At 42.9% G+C, this 22,886-nt stretch overlaps 1 protein-coding gene across 2 annotated transcripts in view; it reads right to left on the minus strand.

Annotated features, from left to right (window-relative positions):
- Window positions 1-478: 478 nt before the first annotated feature.
- The window catches only part of LOC136376546 (serine/threonine-protein kinase VRK1), a 73,168-nt gene continuing 50,760 nt past the window's right edge, over window positions 479-22,886 (minus strand). The window contains exons 8-13 of one of the 2 annotated variants that reach the window (XM_066342673.1): window positions 22,244-22,376; window positions 21,397-21,517; window positions 20,697-20,755; window positions 18,557-18,735; window positions 6,551-6,641; window positions 479-867 (exon numbers count right to left, since the gene is read on the minus strand). In XM_066342673.1, coding sequence (XP_066198770.1) covers window positions 836-867; window positions 6,551-6,641; window positions 18,557-18,735; window positions 20,697-20,755; window positions 21,397-21,517; window positions 22,244-22,376 — 615 coding nt within the window. In that variant the 3' untranslated portion in view covers window positions 479-835. Of the gene's footprint in view, window positions 868-6,550; window positions 6,645-18,556; window positions 18,736-20,696; window positions 20,756-21,396; window positions 21,518-22,243; window positions 22,377-22,886 lie in introns of both variants that reach the window. The other variant, XM_066342672.1, reaches the window with a different exon arrangement.

Here is a 22,886-nt window from a genome sequence, read left to right on the forward strand (position 1 = left end):
ATTAAGTGATAAAAATAGAGAGGCACACATGCACCAAATAAACATGTGCTTACGTGTCAAAACTTATTGTGATAGAAACAGACAGAACTTTCCGGTAGACCTTATCTTACATGCTATTAAAAAAAATTAAATTTGTAAGAAAAATAATATGTGAGTGAACAATAAGATGTCAAGATGGGAGGGAGGGAGGGAGATAGACATATTTCACAGGATTTCCTTAAGGAAAGCCAGTGCATAAAGCCTGTGACCGGGCCACCACTTGTAACTGTCCTGTCTCACCACAGCCTGCACGCTCACATGCTGACGTCACCTAACTTGCAAGCAGGTGTCCTCAATCTCTGACAGGTGCACTTATTAGCCCCCTTTTCTTCTGCACCCTTTCCCGTCTCTGCACCTCCCATTTCACGCAGCTGGTGCTTAAGAAATGCTTGGGGAGCTGAACAAACCAAACAAATGGCCACAACAAATTATGTATTTGTATCAAGCAAAAAGATCCCTTTATTTTAAGTTTCATACTTCCCTAAAAGGAAGGATCTGGTCAAACATTTTACATGCTCTGGGAAGTACACAACTGAAAAGTGCCCGTCACAGTCACGTCCCACGGCGTGGGACGGCTTACAGAACATGTATAGCCTTAAGATTTTGAAATGTTGTAAGTTAGCCTTTAAACAATTGTATAAAGTATTTATTTTAATAAAAAAATTTATTTTTCAAAGACATAGGTGTTTCTCTGTTACCCCCCACCCACAAGACTCACATGAAAACACTTAAAGTAGAAAACAAAGAAAAAGTCAAATAACAGGAAGAAAAGAGAAACTGGTTCACAGCGTATGATTTACTTCTGGACTCTCTTTCTCTTTTTTGAACCTTGAAGAGAAAATAAAGAAATTTAAAACATTAATCATTCATTTACAAAGGCAAAAGAATAGAAATATAAGTGTTTCCATAGTTATTAACATTTTAAAATTTATTAACCATGATGAGTTGTAATAAAATTCACACAAAAAGGTATAACTGGTTAATACCCCAAAGATCTTAGAAAATTATGTCAATTTTTTAATATATCAAAACATATACTAGCAAAGTCTACCTTCTAAGTTCCATCAGAACTCCTCCACTGGTAAAACACACCCAATTTACATAGTCCCTGAAACATTTCTCCCCAAAACTTTTATTGTATAATTTAAAGCATTAAATTTAATGTAGACTAGAGCGATAAGGTAAGTATTCATTTCCTTGGAGAACTGATGAGGTTACACATATTATGAAAAGCAAGAAATTGTATTCCAAATGTGTTGTTGCTTTTAAAAACCTGTCACCTAGAGTCTTTAGGCAGGAAGGCACTGGACTATCCACAACAGTGTTTTCCACCAGTAATTACGTAGCTCCTGACCGAGGGGCCTTCTAGAGGAGCACCCCACAGGACATGGTCTTAGTAACTCACGACAGCTCCTACCCAGCTGCTCCTGGGCTGGAATAAAACCATGATTCTCTACCGGGGCCGGGGAGAGCTGCGCCCTCAGGAAGCCCCCGACCCCCACCCCACCTCCCACTAGAGCGAGCGCAGAGGCAGAAGGCCATGTTTAAGGAAAGAGCACGCCAGTGTGAGGGCAGCGCATGCTCGTGATCAGTCAATGAGTGCACCCACAGACATCAATACCTCCTCTCTGATGCACAAAGCAGTCTCTGAATCAAGGACAAGACATCTGCCACACAGCTCTAACCATAAATGGTGTCTAAAGCTTTCCTGATCACAGATTAATTTAGTCACCTGACTAGAAGATCAGTTTAAAAATTAGTGGTCTTTTATTTTTCCAAGTTCTGGTTTCTATTCAACTGCCATACACTAAATCAGCAATTTTCAGCCGGTGTGCCGCAAGAATGTTTAAAACGCACTACCTATTTGGTCAGGAGCACTGCCCCTCTTCTCCTTAGATTATCAAATGAAAAAAATGACAATAGCCTTCCGTGTAAATGAATTCAAATTATACCTATTTTTTTCAGATCTGCAAAACATAGTTTTTGGTGAATTTTAGTAATCAGTTTGTATATGCCATGAGATGAAAAGGGCAGAAAATCGCTGTACTAAATTAAAGCAAATTTCACAGATGAGTATCTTTTTTTTTTCTGTCAACTGCATAGCCTATAAATACGGTGGTTTAAACCTGAGTTTTTTCTTCAACATCTGTGATATAGCTTTCTTTTAAAAGTATCCCACGGTAGATTTTTAGGGTTTTATTTCAAGAATTTTGAAATTAAGTTGCCATAGAAAACCAAGAAGGTTCTGATCTGCTGAGATTGGCAAAATGGGGCAGGGCAAGATCAAGGTCAGTTCAGTGCGACAGCCCATCTCCTCCCTTCAGTAAATTTTCCACCTAGAGTCCACACTCAAGAGACTCGAGTTAACAACGATTGCAGCTACTTTCAAGTAGTATTGTCTCACTAACGTCCTAATTTGACATTTCACTCTTAAATTAAATACCACTGCTGCTCATCCTTTCAACTAGATTTAAAGTTCAATGCCATCACCACCTGGAATTGATTCCATAACCAGTATTATGCAACTAAGACACCTCTCTGCATGTATCAATTCAATATTTTCCTAATAATCCATTTTGATTGCTGCAGAAAAAAAATCTATTCCTCTTCCCATCTCTTTAAAGTATTTACTCATTTTAATACTATGCTACTACTGGTAAAAAGTCCCAATCACAAAACCAATGTATGTACAATTTAATATTTGAAAAATAAAATATACGAGTTTGGGGATCCTCTCCTCTGAGTTTATAATGCAGGAGGGAAAAAACAAGTGGGAAGTGTCTACGTAAGGTGCCCTCAACAATCTCTCTCTCTTGAGTAGAGCACAGATAATCAAGAGGTGAATATAAATCAAGCTTTCCTCAAAGAATCCTCAAGAAAGCCCTAAAATCCAAGGAACTTCGAAAATCAAGATAAGAACCGCCAGGACCGCTGCCGTGCACTGCGCAGTCTCCGAGCAGCGGGCGAACTACAGTCGCCATACAGATCATGACTACAGCAACTGACTCTTGGTCCAATTCTGGGATATTGGCATAGTTCTGAAATGCCAGAATACAGATTTTTTAAGGCTTGTCATTTTGAGGGGGAAAGAAATTACTTGCAGCAAATAACCAAATTTTCTCAATTGGTAAAAATTATGCCTTGCATAAAAATAAAAGGATTAGAGGCCTCTGTTCTTCTGAAAACCAAACCATCACCCCCTCTCTTTCTCTGAGGAAACCCACACAATACACATTTTGAAAGCTTTCAGAATGCATTCTTACACAATAGACCCCCAACTCGTCGAAATGAGTTTAGGTGTATCAAGAAAATTATACATGTTTTTAAAACGGTCTAAATAGATATTAAAGGAAAGCTGCTCCCATTTTGCTAGGCACAGCATTCTGAAAGATCACATGGTGAGAAAAGTCTCTTACCATATTGTAAACCATAAATTGTGTTTGGAAATAAAATTGTTAATGAAGAAACTGACATTTCTAAAGCTTCTGTTAGAGGTAACCATTCTTCAAACACGTTTATGACAAAACCTTAAAGCTCTGAAACACAGAATTCACCGAAATAGATTGTATTTTTTTTAATTCAAATGTAATAATGTGCCTTCTTTAAGTTACTTTAAAACTGACGACCACAAACACATCCATTTTCCTGACCCCTTGGCATTTTTTTCTCCTAGAAGTAATACTATTTTACCATCTCAGGTGACGTTTCTCTCAGTTTTCAATATTTAGATAGTAAAATACCTTAACTAGCATTATACTTTAGGGAACTACTGAATCACAATGTTAAAATAGACTGCATTTATGTAAAGCAATTCAGAATGTATTTTTTTTTTTAATTCAGTGAAAGGAGAGGAGGCAGAGACAGACAGTAGCCTGCACCCTGACCAGGATCCACCCAGCAAACCCACTAGGGGGAGATGCTCTGCTCATCTGGGGCATTGCTCTGTTGCTCAGCAACCAAGCTCTTCTCAGCGCCTGAGACAGAGGCCATGGAGTCATCCTCATTGCTTGGGGCAACTACTTCTAATAGAGCCATGGCTGCAGTAGGAGGAGAGAGAGAGAGAGAGAGAGAGAGAGAGAGAGAAGCAAGAGGGGATAGAGAAGCAGATGGGCACTCTGTGTGCCCTGACCTGGAATCAAACCCAGATATTCACAAGGCGGGCCAATGCTCTACCACTGAGCCAACCAGCCAGGGCCGCAATTCAGAGTTTATGTGAATAAGGGAGAATCTGTTTATTCTTTATCTTCCTTTTATATATATATAAAAAATCTGGACTGCTCTCCTTAAATTAGCAATGGGATCTACTGTTTTCATTAGTAAATAAAACAGAAACACTAATATAGTTTCTCACAATAAAAACTATCAGTATGAGGACCTGCAATTATATTTGTAGGTATAAAAACATTTTTCATAATTATAGACAAATTTGAAATCATTTATGCATCAAAACAAATTCCTCAGATGCCCAGAAAGCCAAGCTCATAACAACGGTCTCCATGCATTCAGGAGCAGCCGGAGTCTTCATGAACCACTGTGAGTTCAGTTTGATCTTAAATGGAGGTCAGCCTTACTAGAACAATGCAGGGCCTGTCCTCAACAAACACTGCCAGTTTCAGGACTTAAGGGGGTTTTTAACGTGAGACTATGACTCTATCTTCATTTTGCTCCCCTCATTGTCACAGCTGCTACTGCTAGCCTCTGGCTGAGATGCCTCGATGTACTACTGCTCAGCACTGCTCACTTCCCAATGACAAAGTGAGCCAGATGGGCAGAGAGGGCCAGACAGTAGGCAGTGGAAGACGCAACAGAACAGCGACAGGGACTACGTCAGAAGCTGGGGCCTCCAGAGTGAACCTACATGCATGCTCTGCAGAGAGCCCAAGTGTTCTCTTGGGTAGACTCAGAGAAACAAGGATGTTCTTCTATCGGTAATACAGTGTGTCCGGAAAGTCATGGTGCACTTTTGACCGGTCACAGGAAAGCAACAAAAGACGATAGAAATGTGAAATCTGCACCAAATAAAAGGAAAACTCTCTCAGTTTCATACCTATTCAGTGCAGTTCGATGTGGACTCACGCACAGATTTTTTAGGGCTCCTTAGGTAGCTATCCCGTATAGCCTCTACAGACTCGTCACTCACTGATGGCCTACCAGAATGGGGTTTCTCCACCAAACTGTCAGTTTCCTTCAACTGCTTATCCCACTGAGTAATGTTATTCCTATGTGGTGGCGCTTTGTTATAAACGCGCTGATATTCACATTGCACTTTGGTCACGGATTCGAATTTAGCGAGCCACAGAACACACTGAACTTTCCTCTGTACCGTCCACATCTCGACTGGCATGCCGTGGGCTGCTCTGCTGTATACACGGTGTTACGTCATCATCTGTGCATGCGCACATGCTGCCACATCATCCTACAGAAACTGGGAGGGTTTTCCTTTTATTTGGTACAGATTTCACATTTCTATCGTCTTTTGTTGCTTTCCTGTGACTAGTCAAAAGTGTACCATGACTTTACGGACACACCGTATATAACGAAAAAAATGTTGATATAATCAGAGTGAAGAGGATTCTCTTTGAAAGTCGCATTCCTGCCTGCTGCCAGCGGGCACTGGGGCCACTGTCACAGGGGAGGTCCAGCTCACCACTGACCGGTCTCAGTAGGGCACTCATGCTTTCGTGAAATCCTTTATGTAAAATAGGCCTTTCCCAGTAGAAACCAAAAGTCAAGGACTAAAAATCAAATAAACAAAAGGAAGACAGGAGAGAAACAACACTGTAGCCAGCACCGAATCTCTCTTCATAGATCATCTCTTAGATCCCCGGGATCTGCCTACACCACAGGGCTGGCCATGTGTCAACCAGGCCGAAGTCCCACCCACCGGGCCCAGTGCAGAGGCTGCTGCTTTCGTTAAGGGAGCTCTGATTCTGGGCTATCCACACCGGAAGTGCCATCAGCACCAGTGTGCAAGCACCCACTGACTTTAGACCTTGGCCTTCTGCTTCAAGAGCTTTGAAAATGATGGTTTGATGCTTTAACTCCTTGCATCCCAACTTGCTGAGAGAAACAAGGGCCGGCGTTCTGGGGTCAAGACCGCAGGACAGGCGAGTGGGCTGGCCAATGGTGGGAAGCTATGAACCGAGGGCCCGGCCAACGCTTGCCCACGCTCCCCAGCCACGTGGGCGGGTACAGGAAGGCGGGCCTAGAGTCGGGGTCCTGTCTACATCTAACCCCTTCTCTGTGGCTCTGCCATGTCAACGCCCAGGGCACTGGGCTCTACGTCTGCAAAACGAGAGAGGCTCCCGGTCCCAATTTCATGACTTCTGTGAACAGTAAATAACACAACGTGTGTGCAGAAGGCACTGTCATACTCACGGTACAAAAACAAGGTCTTCTCCTATGATATTTTATTATAAAATCTAAACGAGATGACTTCAATGGTTAACCCCTTACTTGAAAGGAGATGAGTTTACACATGGAAGGTAACAGGCAAGACCGTTCAACTTACGGGTGTGCATGCCTCCTTCTGTCTGCGCATCTGAGCACTCCATGTCTTCCACACTGGACGCCCCGCTCTTCTCAGCTTCCCTCTTTCGCTTCTTCTGTACAAAAGTTTAGAGAGAGAGCAAGAGATGGGGTTCGATGGTCAGACGAGTAAATACACAAACTTACTGCAATCAGTATACATGTGTGACCCTATTCAGGTATGCCAAAGAGAGGCCACCACGTGCTCCCTTTATGTGGAAAGGTGTCGTGCGCACGACACCTTTCCCTGCGCGCGACACCTTTCCCTGCACACGACCCCTTTCCCTACGCGCGCACCTTTTCCTGCGCGCGACACCTTTCCACATAATGGGAGCACGTGGCGGCCTCTCTTTGGCACATCCGAATGCCCAGCCTCACTACTCTTGCACTTTGGGGACACAGTTAAAATAAGGGTGACCTGAACATAAGCACCGTGATACTGCAACAGTCCATCCAGTCACCCAGACATCTGCTAAGTGACTGACGGGTGGTGGAAACACCGGACAACAGGATGATTCAGTGCCAGGAAGGGTGACGAGAGACTCCATCCCGCTACTCAGAGCGGTGCGCAACTTAAAACTTACTGTTTGTTTCTGAAACTTCCCATTTAATATTTTCAGACCACGGCTGAGTGCAGGTAACTGACACTGAGGAAAGAGAAATGTGGAGCGGGGGGGGGGGGGGGGGGGGGGGGGGGACCACTGTACACAACTTCAGGGCAGCGGGCACCTGAGGAAGGGAGGCTGGGAGACAATGGGATGAAGAGAACTTCAGGGATTCAGCTGGTCTCAGCAGTGGATGTGGCTGTACCTCTTCATGCCACTCGGTCCTGAAAGCCACGTGCTAGCTTCCAGGACTGAGCATGGGAAACTGGCCAGGAAAGCCTGGTGCTTTACGCACTCTGGTATTACCGCTGAGGACAATGGCACTCCTCCTCCCATTTTACAGTGTGTGTCTGTGGGCTGCGGGTGCATTTTCTTTTGGCCTATTTTTGTTAAAAGTTTAAGAGGGCCATAAACCTTACAGTAAAGGAAGGGTCTTAAAAGCACACAGCTCTCCCCAGATCTCAGAGACAGGTGGGAGTTTCTGCCAGCCTCTCCGCCTTCCCTATTTTCTATTTACTCTTCCAGATGCGTGTCACTTAGGAGTTCATGCAGTATTCTGTCGCCATCCATTCTTCCCAACTGTTCAGCTTCCTTTTATTATTTTCCATCATGACACATTTTCTAGCTACTTCATACCTGTGTGAAGTTTTTAAATCACTTAACTGCTCTATACATAGGTATTAACTATAGAAGGACCTTAGCAATAATTTAAAACTTCGCGTTTTCCATGTAACTTTATCCTATGTAGTCTCTCAAATTTAAATGTGTTAAAATGCAAATTATAACTCAATTTCTCTAGGTTGCCTAAAATAAGTCTGTTATCATTTAGAAAATCATCTGATACTTGGCAAATTTCACAGCTTCACAATGCGTCAGAGCGTCCTCATTTGTACTCTCTAACAATCAACATGAGGTTCAACCTCATCTGAGAACCCCCTCGCTCCAGGACAGCCCCGTTCTTCCCGACAGCAGCGTGGGTTCTGTTCCAAAGACATGCTCAGAGAGCCCGCTCCCCTCAAGCCACAGTACCTTCAATCCCCCGTGGTCAGAACTGAGGCTACCTATTACTACAACCAAGCCAACTGTTTCAAAATATTCTTAAGGTGGGCAGAAAGACTGAAACTCAGAGACACCCACCCTGTTTCTACAGAAAAGTTCCACAAATACAGAAGTAAGGACTTGACTAAAGCTTAGGGAGCTTGAAAAGCTTCACTTTGCAGATCTGTACGTGGAGACAGCCCTTCTCAGAAATAGCCGTGAGAGTGGATGCAACTTCACGTAACTGATGAGAGGAGGGGAGGGAAGCGCCTTCCATCTTCCTTCTCCAAAGTGTTGCTTCGTGATTACCATCTCAACCCTGCTGGGCTGAACAGATTGGTTCGATAATTACACACACTAACGGCAGTGGGCAGGTAACCCTCAGCTGGCACAGGGCAGCTCCCCCGTGAGAACCTCCATATGCAAACCGCACTGGCGGCGTGCATTAGGCACACCCTTCCCGCCCGCCGGCGCGCAGGCCTGATTAACGCCGGCCAGGACTCCAAGGTTAGCGTGTCAGCAGATCTGTGATGCATTAGGCAGGAATAAACACAGACACTTTTGTTTGTTCGGACCGAAATTAAGGAGGAATATTTCAATACTGCATTGCTGTCTGGATGGGAGAAAATGCATTTTACAGTTTTTAGGAGGGCAGACTTCTGAATGCTCATTATAAAGGGAGCCATCCAATACATCCTACCCACGAACCCAATGCATTCATCTTGTTTTCAAGCTTAGCCAATAAAAAGCTTGCTTCATCTCCTGCAGGTAAATGACATGGGGATGAAAACCAGACAGTATTCACCCAGCCAAAGAAACACCGTGTTTGTGTTTGAAGTAGTGTACCTTAGGGCAAGCACTGAATTTCGCCCACACGTCAGCTGGGGATCTCCTGCCCAGCTTTCCCGATAATGTATGTTGTCTGCATAGAAAGAACCAATGGTCTACAGACTATGACCAATTTTTTTAAAACAAGCCAAAAAACTTCCCATTTAACAGTATCTAAGTACAAACTGCCAGTTATAAAAACAGCCACAAGGATGAAAAGTACAGCACCAGGAATACAGTCAATAACATTGCAATAACTCTGTATGGTGTCAGACAGCCACAGGAGTTCCCGGGCAAACACTGCATAAGGTATATAAATGTCCAGCAACTGGGACACGCCCCTGAAACATAATGCTGTATGTCAACTGTGATCAAAAAGTAATTTTTTTTTTTTTTAAAAGGAAGGGAATCCTGACCCATGCACAACACGGATGGACCTCAAGGACATTATGTTGAGGGAAATAAGCCCAACAGCATGTGAGTCCACTTATCTGAGGCCCCAGAGCAGCCAGGCTCAGAGACAGAAGGCTGAATGGGCCGCCAGGAGCGGGGTGGGGATGGGGGTGTAGAACAGGCACAGAGCTCTGCTCTGCAAGATGAAAAGCGTCTGGAGACGATGGCGGTGACGGTGCACAACGTGACGGGACTGGAAATACCACTGACTGTGTACTTCAAAATGGCGAAGACGAAAAATTTTGTTATGTGCATTTTACCACCAAAAAAAAATTTTTTTTTAAAGTCTCTGCTATTCATCTGATAAGGCAATGAGTAAAATTCCTAACAATCTGCTGCCAGCTTGTCTCCTGATTTTCTCCAAATGCTCTGCTTTGTTATCTGTCAGCACCCTGGGCGTCGGTGGGGCCACACTTGTCCCGTGGGCTGTGGGGGCTGTGGGGAAAGGGTCCAGGACCGCGCCCCTGGTGCCGGGTCAGAGGGTGCTCCGGTCCCGTATGTAAACGGCGTGGTATCTGCATGGAACCTGTCTTCAGACACAGGCTACGCAGGGTGTGTCCGCACATCTCTGCATTCACGTGGATTCAGCGTAGTGCTCGGCATGTGGCAAATTCAAGTTTTGCTTTTTAGAACTTCCTGGGGGGTTTTTCCCCAAGCACTTTCAATCTCAGTTTGGTTACATCCACAGGTGCAACGCCTGCAGATACAAAGAGCTGGCTATATTTTGGTTCTCTTCGGTTGTCAAGAAAACAGCTTGACAACGTGCCTGTGCTGGTCCCTGATTCCATCATATTGCATACCAGGCACAGGTGCCTTGCCTAGCATTTCTAAACAACACCAAAATATTGTATGACACACAAAAATAACTCAAAACTTTAGAGTTTTCTTTTAATTCAGAACAGCTAACTATCTTCAAAAAATTAGCTTTCTTTCAAAGGGCATTAGTGTACATGTTACACATTGTATTTTTGAAGCGTTTAGATATGATAGGCTAAAATTTACTTAATTAGCAGCTTCTCATTTCCAATTTAGAAATAGGAGGAGAAATCAGCTAGATGCATTTGGACTGACAATTTACTAATAGTCTAAACACTGATTGGAGAGGAGTTAACAACTTAAAGCTGTTTTAATGGAAAAGATTCAAATCCAGAGGCAAAAATCCAAAGGCCAATTCTTTGCTTCCCAAGTCAAATTTGAAAAGCTCACATCTAGATGCTTCCATCAGCCCCTGAGAAAACCCAGATGGCTAGAGCAAAGGCTGGCTACTCACAGGCTCTTGTTGGGCTTTTCCCCTTGATACAAAAGTCATAAATGTTTACCATAAAAATGTAGAATATACAGCCTAAAGCTGGTAAATGTTTGCTACTACACCTGTGTCAAAGAACAAGGAACTCTGCACTAACCAGCTAACTTACTCACTGATGACCGTTGCCTCGAGTCACCATGCAGAGTATGTACTTCATAAATTACTATTACATTCCTGAACAGTAACCAAAAATAGGATTTTTTGTTCAACAGTAACTTAAAAACAACAACACTAGGACATTCTTCCATGGAGGTAAACCAACCACAGGTGTTACACCACAATATTTACAAAAACAGTGGGTTTTAGTTAAAATTCATTATAGAGACAGAAAAAAACAAGGTGGAGACAGAAGGAAGCTAAGAGTCTGCTCAGGGATTCTCCACTGGTGATGGTGACAAGACCAGAGCTCTCTGTCAGCATTAGAATCCCCGGGCTGAGCTACGTGGCCTCCTGATGTGACTTGTCACTTGAAGCAGCAGCTTCTCGTGGTGCTTGCTTGCACTCCGCTGTACCCTTTCCTACAGAGTCACAGCCCACGTCCGCGTGGTGTGCGCGGCCCACTTCCAGGGTCCTCTCAGTCCTCTCCCCCAGGGTGCCCCGGAGGGCAAGGACATGGTCCCACTGAGCACTTCCTCCACAATGTCACTGCCTTTGTCCGCAGAGGGAGGGGCCACCACGTGTCTACTGAGTAGCCACTGCGCCTGCCATTGCTACAGGCGTCTCTCTGAAGCTGAAGAATAGCTGCTAACAAAAAGATTAAGGAGGACGTAATTTTAACTTTCATAAAAACATGAAACACACACAAGTTATATCAAAAACTATACTGATGCAAGAAATCATTTCAGAGTTCCCAAATGACCCTCCTTAAATAAGTATCCCACATAATTCCACATACACAGGGTCCCATTCTATGAAGTTTCAAACTCTACGCATCACAGGCACGACCTCATCGGCACTTGATTTCATTTGTCTTGTTATTTTTGTTTAATTTTTCTGTCATAACTGAGTTATCCACTCTGGAGGTGGGAAGAGGACGTCAAACTCAAGTGATTTTGCTAACTATTAACAAGTCTGGGGAAAGGGTTCAGCAAAAGAAAATGCTTAAATACACGTCTAACAATGTCTTGAATATCTTGTTCTCCAGTAGTTCAAGCTATCTCACTCTTGTAATACCATGAAGAATGAAGAATTTACTGTCATTTGAAAATGCAGCAAAAATTACTGCTAATTCGTGAGTGTGCCAAAAAATACCGATGCGTGTATAAGCTGTCAGAATACACACACACACTTCATCTGGTTGGCAGTGAGAATTGATTGTTTGCACATGGGCAACACTTTTTTTAGCAAAAGCAATGTGTCTACTTGCTTATCTGGGCAAGTGTGTTTGTGTCCCTCCTGAGGCTGGGCCTCGGGACCGACAGCCGCTGCGGAGCCCCAGTGCCGCTCGCTTCCAGACAAGGCAGTCAGTGCTGAGCAGAGCCTGGCACAAGCTGAGCTCGGGTCACGTGCTCTCCAGGGGCAGCCCGTGCGCGAGAGCTGACGCTCATCGCTTTCCTGTAGTAACGGAAACCAGTCTGGAAAGAGCCCCCAACATTTCTGAAACCAATGCATCCAATTTCCAACTTGTTGGCAACAGTGGCCTTTCACAGCTCTAATATCATTCATATCACAAGGACCGTGACACTTCAAACCTGATCAAACCTTCAGTCACTTAACAACTGAAAGAAGTTTCCACAGATTCAGTAAACTGAAGGCTAGAGCAGTATGTCACTGTATTCTGTTCTAAGTTGGAATTAATGACACCTCTTCACTCAGTACCATTAATGTTAAAAACTTTTAGCAGTTAAGGTGTTTTAAGGGCAGTTTATGAAGAGAAGCAAATGGGTGCCTAGTTATGCTTTCATTGTCTTTCTTTATGCCTCATATGACAAGAAGATTTCTAAGTGCCTTGAGCACCACTGAGAAAGAAAGCTACCGTATTTTTCGCTCCATAAGACGCACCTGACCATAAGACACATCTAGGGTTTTAAGGAGGAAAATAAGAAAAAAAATATTCTGAACCAAATGGTCTGTTAAAATATTTAATAAAATGCCATATCTTTCACTCCGTAAGATGCACGGGCATTTTCCTCTCCATTTTTGGGGGAAAAAAAGTATGTCTTAAGGAGCAAAAAATAAGGTATGTAAATGCATAACAAATTCATGGCTGCGTGGTCCTGGACAAGTCACCTACCCTCTTGAATTTTTAGTTTCATCATTTGTAAGCAGATGTATCTCACATCAAGGCTGTCAAGTATACAAAAAATAATTTAAAGCACTTACAGAATACAAAGCACTACATAAATGTTTAATGACAGCCTAAAATTTAACAGTCGATATCCTATTACTATTGAGACCCCTGGAGAATTCTGAAAATAAAGCATAAGACTCATAAGCTGGAACCCTGCAAACTGAAAAGGCCAGTATTTATATAAAGATAAATATTTCAGTGAAAACTAAACTCCACGTATATGCTGGGGAGGAATTCAAGGATCCCAAGCCATACATGAATCAGTTTCTTACAAAACAAATCAGGCTTGAGTTCTATTAAACACAGGCTAGCTGACCTCCCCCAAGTAAGGCTATGTCCACGTGACACCTACTTCCCAGACTCTCAGGCACAGGATGGCAGACGAAACTTCCAGCACTCCCAGGCCTGTGCTTCCTGCCCTCTACTTGTAATACTGCAGCCTATATCAGTGGTCCCCAACCCCCGGGCCGCGGACCGATACTGGTCCGTGGACCATTTGGTACCAGTCTGCAGAGACATAAATAACTTACATTATTTCCACTTTATATTTAAGTCTGAACTATGTTTTATTTTTAAAAAATGACCAGATTCCCTGTTACATCCATCTAAGACTCACTCTTGATGCTTGTCTCAGTCACGTGATACATTTATTCATCCCACCATAAAGGCTGGTCCGTGAAAATATTTTCTGACATTAAACTGGTCCGTGGCCCAAAAAAGATTGGGGACCACTGGCCTATATCACTCAACAGCTCCAGGAAAAACGTTAACTTCAAATTCACTAATTTGGTTTATATGATATATTTTAATTATGAATAAGGTATAGAACTGCATTTTGGAGTCTTTATTTCACAGTAACTACCATCTTTGTTGCAAAATCAACTTCTACCAATTCCCAGTCATTTCCTATTCAAAGCAAGCCAGCCTTCATTCCCATCTGCCTAATATACCCTATTTCATAAACTGAACTTTTAAGTTTCTAAGAGCATAGCTCAAAAAGTGTTAACAGATCCAGACGAAAAGTTCTGTGTTATTTTCTTGACATCAAGAAACCAGAAAGACTTGAGAAAAAGTCAGAGAAACAACATGAACAAGAATCATGCATTAATATTTACTGATCTCATTATGTGTCCAGCACTATTCTAAGCACTTTATATATTTCATTTAACCCACGCAACAATTTTACAAGCAAGACAGATAACATTACTTCCACAAAAAGGGAGTTTTTAAAAAATTCATATCTTATTTAAAAAAATCAACTTCAACAATCTAAATTTATACAATTAAAACAAACAGCTTCTATTACTCTGTGATACTAAAAAAGTTACACATATTTTCACCAAATTTAGAGGGTATATTTGGAGTAATCTTACTTAAACTACAGGCGACAGGATACAAATGAAACAGTGCATGAGGCCTTCTCAGTCCTGAAGAGCTGGGAAGCCAGCTCCATCAGAGCGGCGGCGGCCACCCAGCTGCACTGAAGGCTTTGCTCTTGTTCAACTCTGCTCTGGGCTGAGTGCCCGCGGGGACTTACCCAACAACAGTTAGTGATTTTTCAGAGGACCTCTAGGGAAGCCAACTAGCGTTAACAGAACTTTAAAAAAACAAAACCTTTAGACATGGAAAGAACGGCTATGTACTCCATTCATTAGGAGCAACAGTCTCTACTGTCTGAAAATGGACAAATAAAATATAATCTGCAGTGCCACCCCCAGACCTACTCAATGACTCTCTAGGGTCCACACCTAAGACAGTCTAAGGCAGTGGTCCCCAACCCCCAGACCGGTCCGTGGGCCATTTGGTACCGGTTCGCAGAGAAAGAATAAGTAACTTACATTATTTCCGTTTTACTTATATTTAAGTCTGAACGATGTTTTATTTTTAAAAAATGACCAGACTCCCTCTGTTACATCCATCTAAGACTCACTCTTGATGCTTGTCTCGGTCACGTGATACATTTAATCGTCCCACCCTAAAGGCCGGTCCGTGAAAATATTTTCTGACATTAAACTGATCCGTGGCCCATAAAAGGTTGGGGACCACTGGTCTAAGGGACAGTCCGTTTTTTGTTGGCTTGAGCAAGCAATGTAATCAAAACCCCACTGTAAACAGCTAACAGCAGTATTCATGTCCTTAGAACTTGCTGAGGTCGTTCCAGTAAATTACGCTGTTCTTGCCCCAGACGGGATAGGAAGGAATTCTTTAAGGATGACACTATACCTTATTGATCTTCATAGCCCGGAGACCCAGCTTGGACCATGTACTTAAATCAGAGTTATACACAATTGTTGAATGTTGATTTAAGAGTGCACTCTAAATCCAGTAACTGTTGAAACTCTATTGCCAGATTCTAACGAAAGTGTTTAGTTTAATCAACAATGAAAATCTCTGGCTGTGCTTTCTAAGGGCAGATTGATCCTTAGACTCTTTCTTCTTCAGCTTTCTGTCATCCCAAAATACTGAGCTTTAAATAAAACTCTTAGGCATTGAGACTAAAAACTCTTCCAAGAGAGAAAATTCATATTTCACTCTAGTTTCCAAATACACTGTATCTCAATCCAGCATGGTTATAAAAAAATGCATAGAAACCTTGCTTCATTCCATTGGTGCTCAAACCTTACAGGTTTTCCCATAATGTATATGCGAGGAACATAAAGAGAAACATATACTGAATAGATTACACCTGCTCCCTTTCCAAAAGAGATTTGAGTCTGATACATACAAAGAACACATAGTTTTTTCTTATTTTTTCCCTAAGCTTACTGTGGTAAACACTTTATGATATATTTAAGTCAAAGAGATTATGCTGTGTTATGCTGTACACCTTAAACTCATACAGTTCTGGACGTCAACTATATAGCAATGAAACCGGAAACACTAAAGATAGAAAATAAGGCGTGTGCAAAGATTTGTTATCAATGTAAATGCTGTCAGACAAAATCAGCTCTTGAGCTGGAGGAAGCACTGTATAATGAAGAGTCAAGACACTTCAAGTTCCAAAGCTTGACTTTGTTTTGCATAAATCACATTATAATCTCTAAAGTCCTTTGCAAACCTAAAAATGAATTTTTGAGAAATAAATAGGTTCAAAAACAAAACTGGTTTAAATATGGACTATCTGAATAATAAATCTTAAAAAAACTTTAAAAATCATGACAAAGAAAACAGAGGAGTGAGCAAATATGCTAATTTTAAGGATTACTACTATAGTTTCTATAATCATAGAATCGTACTTAATGCTGAGCTTCCTGGTAACCAAAGCAATTTAAAATAAATAAATAAAAGATATCCTGTTTATGTAAACTTTGCTAAAAAAGAAACAGAATACTAATCTCTCAACAGAGAAAGATTTTCCTTGTCGAGAGCCCCCTCTGCTTTTATGTGTCTTAAACATGCGGTATTTACAATTAAATTGGAAAAATTGTTCTAGGGTTTAAACAACAAGAAAAAAAGAAGATAATTTTAAAATATTGGTCTGGCCCAACTCTTTCACTTTTACAAAAAAAAAAACAACAACAACAACAAAAGGCCAACAAATCTACTAACTCGCCTCCAGCTAGAGAGGCTTCATGATCTTACCTCACCCTTTCGTTCATTTCTCTTCCCTACTAAGAACAGTCCTGTGTTAGCCACGAAGACAAAGAAAGTCAAATAAAGCAGTAAACTCATAAAGGAAGCCTCCAAATATTTCCCCTTGGTATTCCCAGTCCCCTCCAAATGAAGCCGTACAGAAACAGGGGTGATCAACAGGAAATTTCCAGCCTTCTGAACTGCTCCCGGGCACAGAGAATCAATCGTAAGGGCACAGATGTTAGCTCCGCAGCAGGCTGACCCACTCAGCTGGAGGGCCGGCCAACCCGCAGAAACCACATTCCCTCCAGCGCACCGGTCCAAACGGCGGTTTGTAAAGGAAGGGGGAACGGCACTGGGCAAGTTCCTGCTGCAGCAGACCGTTACTTCTCAGTCAGCAGAATTTCAGAGAACACCACCCTACGAGTGGGCTGGAAATGTCAGGTAAGGCAGTCTGCTCTGAGCGCCAAGCCGCCCGCTGCCCGCCGCCCGCCGCTCCACACACGCTGCCGCCGCGGACACTGCCTCCCTGAGACACTCAGGCTACCACCTCACTCCCTCGTTTCAACGCTGACCGTAGCTTTTAGCACACTATTGACCACGAAATTGAGCAGATACAATTAACACAAAACTTACAGAAAAAACAATGTATGCAAATATTAATTAAATGAGTGTAATTTCCAATTCTGTGATGAAATTACAGATCTACTATTTGCCAAAAAGTCAAATTCATGATCCAATTTCAAAATTCCAATCTCCTCCTTTGTAAGTCAGAATGATTAAAATATTTTAATTTGCCTGACCTGTGGTGGCACAGTGGATAAAGCGTCGACCTGGAAATGCTGAGGTCGCCGGTTCGAAACCCTGGGCTTGCCTGGTCAAGGCACATATGGGAGTTGATGCTTCCAGCTCCTCCCCCCTGTCTCTCTCTTCTCTCTCTCTCTCTCTCTCTCTCTCCCTCTCTCTCTCCTCTCTAAAATGAATAAATAAAATAAAAAAATAAAAAAATAAAAATTTAAAAAAAAAAAAATTTTAATTTGCTACTACTTACTGTAAAGAGAAAACTTGTTTTTAACCCTTTCCTCCTAGTTTGGAATATGAAATTTCCAAAGGAAACTCCTACAGCTTAGAGTTAACAACAGTAACACTGGTCAATCATGTAAACATCATTCTTCCAGAAGTAGTTTGCCCTGTCAATATAAAAGCACCTAACACATTTTATTCATTATAGATTAGAAAGAAAATCAATGTCAATAATTATTAGAAATAACCAATAATAATCCAAAAAGTTAACGCATACCTGTAAAATCTCAAGAGTAAGGTGCTACCAAGAGTTATTTATTGGTCACACAATACTTCTACCATAAAGTTCATTTACTTCTTAACATTTCTCTCTAAACAATCAATTGCCTTATATGCATACACAGCACTTTACATAATGACATTTCAGTAAAGGCAAAATCATGTCCCAACGGTAAAAACACCAACAAATAAGAAAACTTTCAAATGGTAATTTTTCAATACCAATTTTCAGGTAATAAATACGTGGACCACACCGACAAACAAGAAAAAACTGAGACCCGGTCAACCCCAGGGGCTAACTTGGAAGAAGAGATGCACAAACTATGAATGAGTGCCTCATCAGAACCCTCTGCCAGACAGGACTGTCCCAAGTTAGAATATTAAAAAAATAACTTGCTACTGTACATGATATGTTTATAAATATTTTCCTACAACCTTCTATATATTTTTCTGTATCATAAAGAGCTTGCCTTTAGATAATGGTGATATTTAATTGCCAAGCAATCTGTTATTTTCCTCACTGAGCTACTGATTCACCCTACTAAAATGAAAAGCAGTACTTGTTGCAGAGGCTAACTCAAGAACAAGACTCACCTTGGGTGCAGCCTTCGCCTTCAAACCGCCATTCTCCACGACGCTGAGCTCCAGTCTGCCGTCGTCCTTGCTTCCGATGGACCTCAGTCCTTGTAAAAGAATCTCGTGTAGATTTTGATACAGAGGTTTCTCTGCATACTCCAGTAACTTCACTGTCTCCATGTATTTAGCAATTTCATCTAAAAGAATAGCATACTTACTTTGTAATTTTTAAATCATAAATATAACGTATTTATCCCTCCTAAGAAAACAATCTATGGTTATAGCTAAATTAGAACTAAAATGTATAGCTCGTTAAATGATGTTTTTTCGATCATATTTTCAATGAAAAGTTTGGTTTTGAACTCAGGCACTGTCAGATAATAGTCAAAATAAAAAATGTTTTGAGATACAATGTAAAAAAAACCACATTTTTGCAATTGTGAGTCAATAAGAAGACATACTTAAAATTTAAACATGCATAAAAATAACTGCTTCATTTTTAAAGCTATCAAAACTACTTAAGGACCTAGAACATAGATTATGAAAATGTGCTTACGTACAAAGAACATCATAGCCACTGTTTTTTTCCCTTGGCTTCTTTGTGTAAATGAGATATAAAACATACCGAAAACAGGCTGAAGAAAGAAGTACGGTCTGGTTTTCCCGTGAAGAGAAAGACCTCCTCCTGAATGATCAAAGGCTCCTGTACGGTGAGGCAGAACCACACCCACAGGAAGAAGCCGTACCAGGCAAGGCCAGCACTTCTCAGCACCGGGTTCTGAGGACCGAAGCGACACACAGGTCGCTAAGAGTAGATAAGTGTTCTCACCCTAAAACAAGCTAACTGTGTGAGGTAACAGATGTGTGCATTATCTTGATTTTCATAGTCATTCTACAATGTATATGTATATCAAAACATCATGCGATACACTTTAATATATACATTTATGTTGTCAATGACTCCTCAATAAATTAAAAAATAAAAACATGCAGAACACCCAGGCAACAACACGAACAAACTTCACAAACACAACTCCGAGTGAAAGACGGACACTCAAACGGAACTAGACTGGCAATTCCATAAGGGCAGGATTTTATGTCTTATTCATGCTATAATTTCATTTCCATGTAGTTTGGAAACCAGTCTGGCATTGGAAGCTGGGTAGTGATTCATTAGGCTAGAGGGACAGGCTGGGACCAAGGGCGAGTTTCTTGACACCTATAACGTTCCATTTCTTGATGTAGCTGGTAGGTCGCAACTTGAAATAGCATGAGATCCGGGTGGACCTCCATCAGAGAGAGACAAGTAGGTGAAGCCTTGAAAAGACCTCTAACTACATCCAAACTGACCACGTCACGCCACCTCCATGCCACCTCGGGCTTGGGCTGGGTTGTGACAGGAGCCTCCCAACCTGCTCCTGCCCGTACCTGTCCCCGCTCCCTGGGCAGTCCCCCCCTCCAAACAGAGCTGGGCAGATGGCCCTTAAAGACAGACAGTTCAGGTCGCTTTTCCGCTCCGAGCTTCACACTCTCGCTCCAAGGCAAGCCAAAGCCCCTGCGATGGCCTCAAAGGACGCCCTGCTCAGAGACGCGGGCGTTCTGCCCTTCCGCCTGGACCGCTCTTCCCAGGCCCCCGCGGGCGCACCCTCTCTCCTCCCCCACCGGCCCCGGGGCCCCCACCTCAGCAAGGCGCGCTGCCCACCCAGTGCCCAGCTCCAGCCCTCCTCCCTGCCTCACTCCTTAATCCCACCCCTGTTCTTGTTCCCTAGTGCTAACCACATACGGCACTGTAAAATTCACTCATTTGTTTACTATCTACCCCTTCCAACTATTGCATTAGCGTCAGAAAAACAGAAATCTTTACTTTCTGTTCACTAGTGTATCTCTAGTGCCTAGAATGATCCCTGGCACATAATGAAACATCAATAAGAAAACAGCTGAACGAATGAATGAAATCTGGCCCCCTTCCTGAAAGCAATGAATAATTGAATGAAACCCAAGCATTCCTGCAGCCTCCTTCGGAAAGGGGAAGTGCTCTTCTGATGAGAGCAGGCCCCAGCACAACTCCACCTCAACTCGTACATCAAGAGACATTCCACAGACACCTTTTCTCTCGGAAAACAAAATCTCTACGAATATGTAAAAAGTCTTTTCCTACCTGGCTTATTTTTCTCAGGAAAACATTTGTCCATCAAACCTGCAATATTGTCTCTGTACCTGTTAAAAATTAAAGAATAAGTCATTCTTTGAAGCTTGATGCCACAGAAAGTTACTGATACTGAATAATAGTAAACGGCACATTAAGCAAGCACTGTGCTACAGCCTAAATATGCTTGTAGACATTCTTCTAAAATCACCTGAACAGGCCTGGCCGGTTGGCTTGGTGGTAGAGCGTCGGCCTGGCGTGCAGAAGTCCCGGGTTCGATTCCTGGCCAGGGCACACAGGAGAAGCGCCCATCTGCTTCTCCACCCCTCCCCCTCTCCTTCCACTCTGTCTCTCTCTTCCCCTCCCGCAGCCGAGGCTCCATTGGAGCAAAGATGGCCCGGGCGCTAGAGTGGCTCTGGTCGCAACAGAGCGTCGCCCCCTGGTGGGCGTGCCGGGTGGATCCTGGTCGGGCACATGCGGGAATCTGTCTGACTGTCTCTCCCCGTTTCCGGCTTCAGAAAAATACAGAAAAATAAAATAAAATAAAATAAAATCACCTGAACAAAAGACAAAAAAATCTTACTATTTAACAGGTCCTTTGCTACTTCTCCATTAGGATCAGTTTAAGCTACAGCCCCAGTTACGACGTTCTGACTGGAGAACATTTGCCCTCTCTAGAGCTGGCCCAAGGTAACCCAGAAGTGCCCTTTACCTAATTTTGGAATCGCGGACATAGCTGGGGTCCCTCAGGTTGTCCTCCCACGGCAGGTGGCCGCTGAGCCACTGGATCATGCAGTAGCCCAGGATTTCCAAGTCCCCGCGTCTCGATGGGGCTACGGGCACGGGAGCAGATTAGGCACGCGGAAATAACTTCAAGCACGCACAGAGCGAGAGGGAGCGGTCTGCTCTGCAGTCCTGTTTCTCACCAGCAAACTTTGGCTACATTTAGTAAAAGTATTGAATACTGGGTAGTATCAAAAAAATAGTTTACCTATAACTAACAATTTATTTGAAAACCCAAACAGGCAAAATCTAGAGTTTTAAACTGAGACCACTAATCTGGGAAATAAAATATAAAACAATGACACACTTAATATTGCCCTTGGAAAACCTGAAGGTCTTAAAAATGCTGTGAGCTATTAAGAGGGCTGGAGACCTGGGGGTCTCAGACCTCCGTGTCCCCGTGTCCCCCTCCCCCCCCTCCAGTGTTGGGCACAGAAGAAAGAAACGGCTGCTGAATGGACTAACCTGACAGGTTTACCGATTACAAAGGTGTGGCTGCATGAGAAACTCAAACTGTTACCGGGAGAGACAACAACTTCCCAACTAAGGTAAATGGAACCGGAAAGAAGTCCTCACTGCGGCTCTCTGAGCCACCTTCACTGCCAAACCTGCCTGTCTCTGCAGCCTGGGAGGACACGGGAGGACACGGGAGAACTCACCCGCCCCTCGTCCCCGCCCCGCCCCGCCCCGCCCCTTTGCTCTTCCCCGCTGGGTTACTTGTGCAGAACTCAGAACCGCCAGGCTGTGTAGCTCTTGTTCTACCGCCGCTGACATACCCACGCCATTGTGCGCGTCGATGCTGGTGAACTCAAGAGTGCCATCGTGACATCTTTTGGGGTCTTCCTTGTATTCTTTATGAATTCCTTCTGGGCAGTACCGATACGCAAGGCCATAATCTACCAGGTACACCTACAAATTCCCAAGCACCCAGACAAATGAAAGCCGGAATGGTTGCATAGTCTTATAAAAGCTAAAAACAAAATACTGTCACTTAAGCACTACAGCAGCCCAAACAAGTTAGATTCTATATGCAAACGAAAGCAAAGACTCATTCTGACTTTATTTAAAGGAAAACGTTAGATGGCCATGTAGCTATTGTCCAGAGAGTATTACCTGACTTTGTATTCTTTTTGGATTAATATGTGTTACACTTGGAATTAATCTTGTCTCCTCTATTTGACAAGGATTGTACCTCACACTTCTTACAGTCTGAAAGACTGAGCCCAGCGTAAAAGCAGCAGGACCTGTCGCGATACACATGCCCCACGAGACACCTGCACCATGCGCCTGCCACCCTGACTTAGAGGGCACGGGACACATCAGTTGTCTTCTATTCCTCTGCCTCTTCCCTTGTAAAATCTCAAACATCAATTCACTTCATAACAGTATTTCAGATTATAAACATCTCAAGAACTTTTG

Source organism: Saccopteryx leptura, chromosome 6 (genome assembly GCF_036850995.1).
Source record: "Saccopteryx leptura isolate mSacLep1 chromosome 6, mSacLep1_pri_phased_curated, whole genome shotgun sequence".
Classification (NCBI taxonomy): domain Eukaryota; kingdom Metazoa; phylum Chordata; class Mammalia; order Chiroptera; family Emballonuridae; genus Saccopteryx; species Saccopteryx leptura.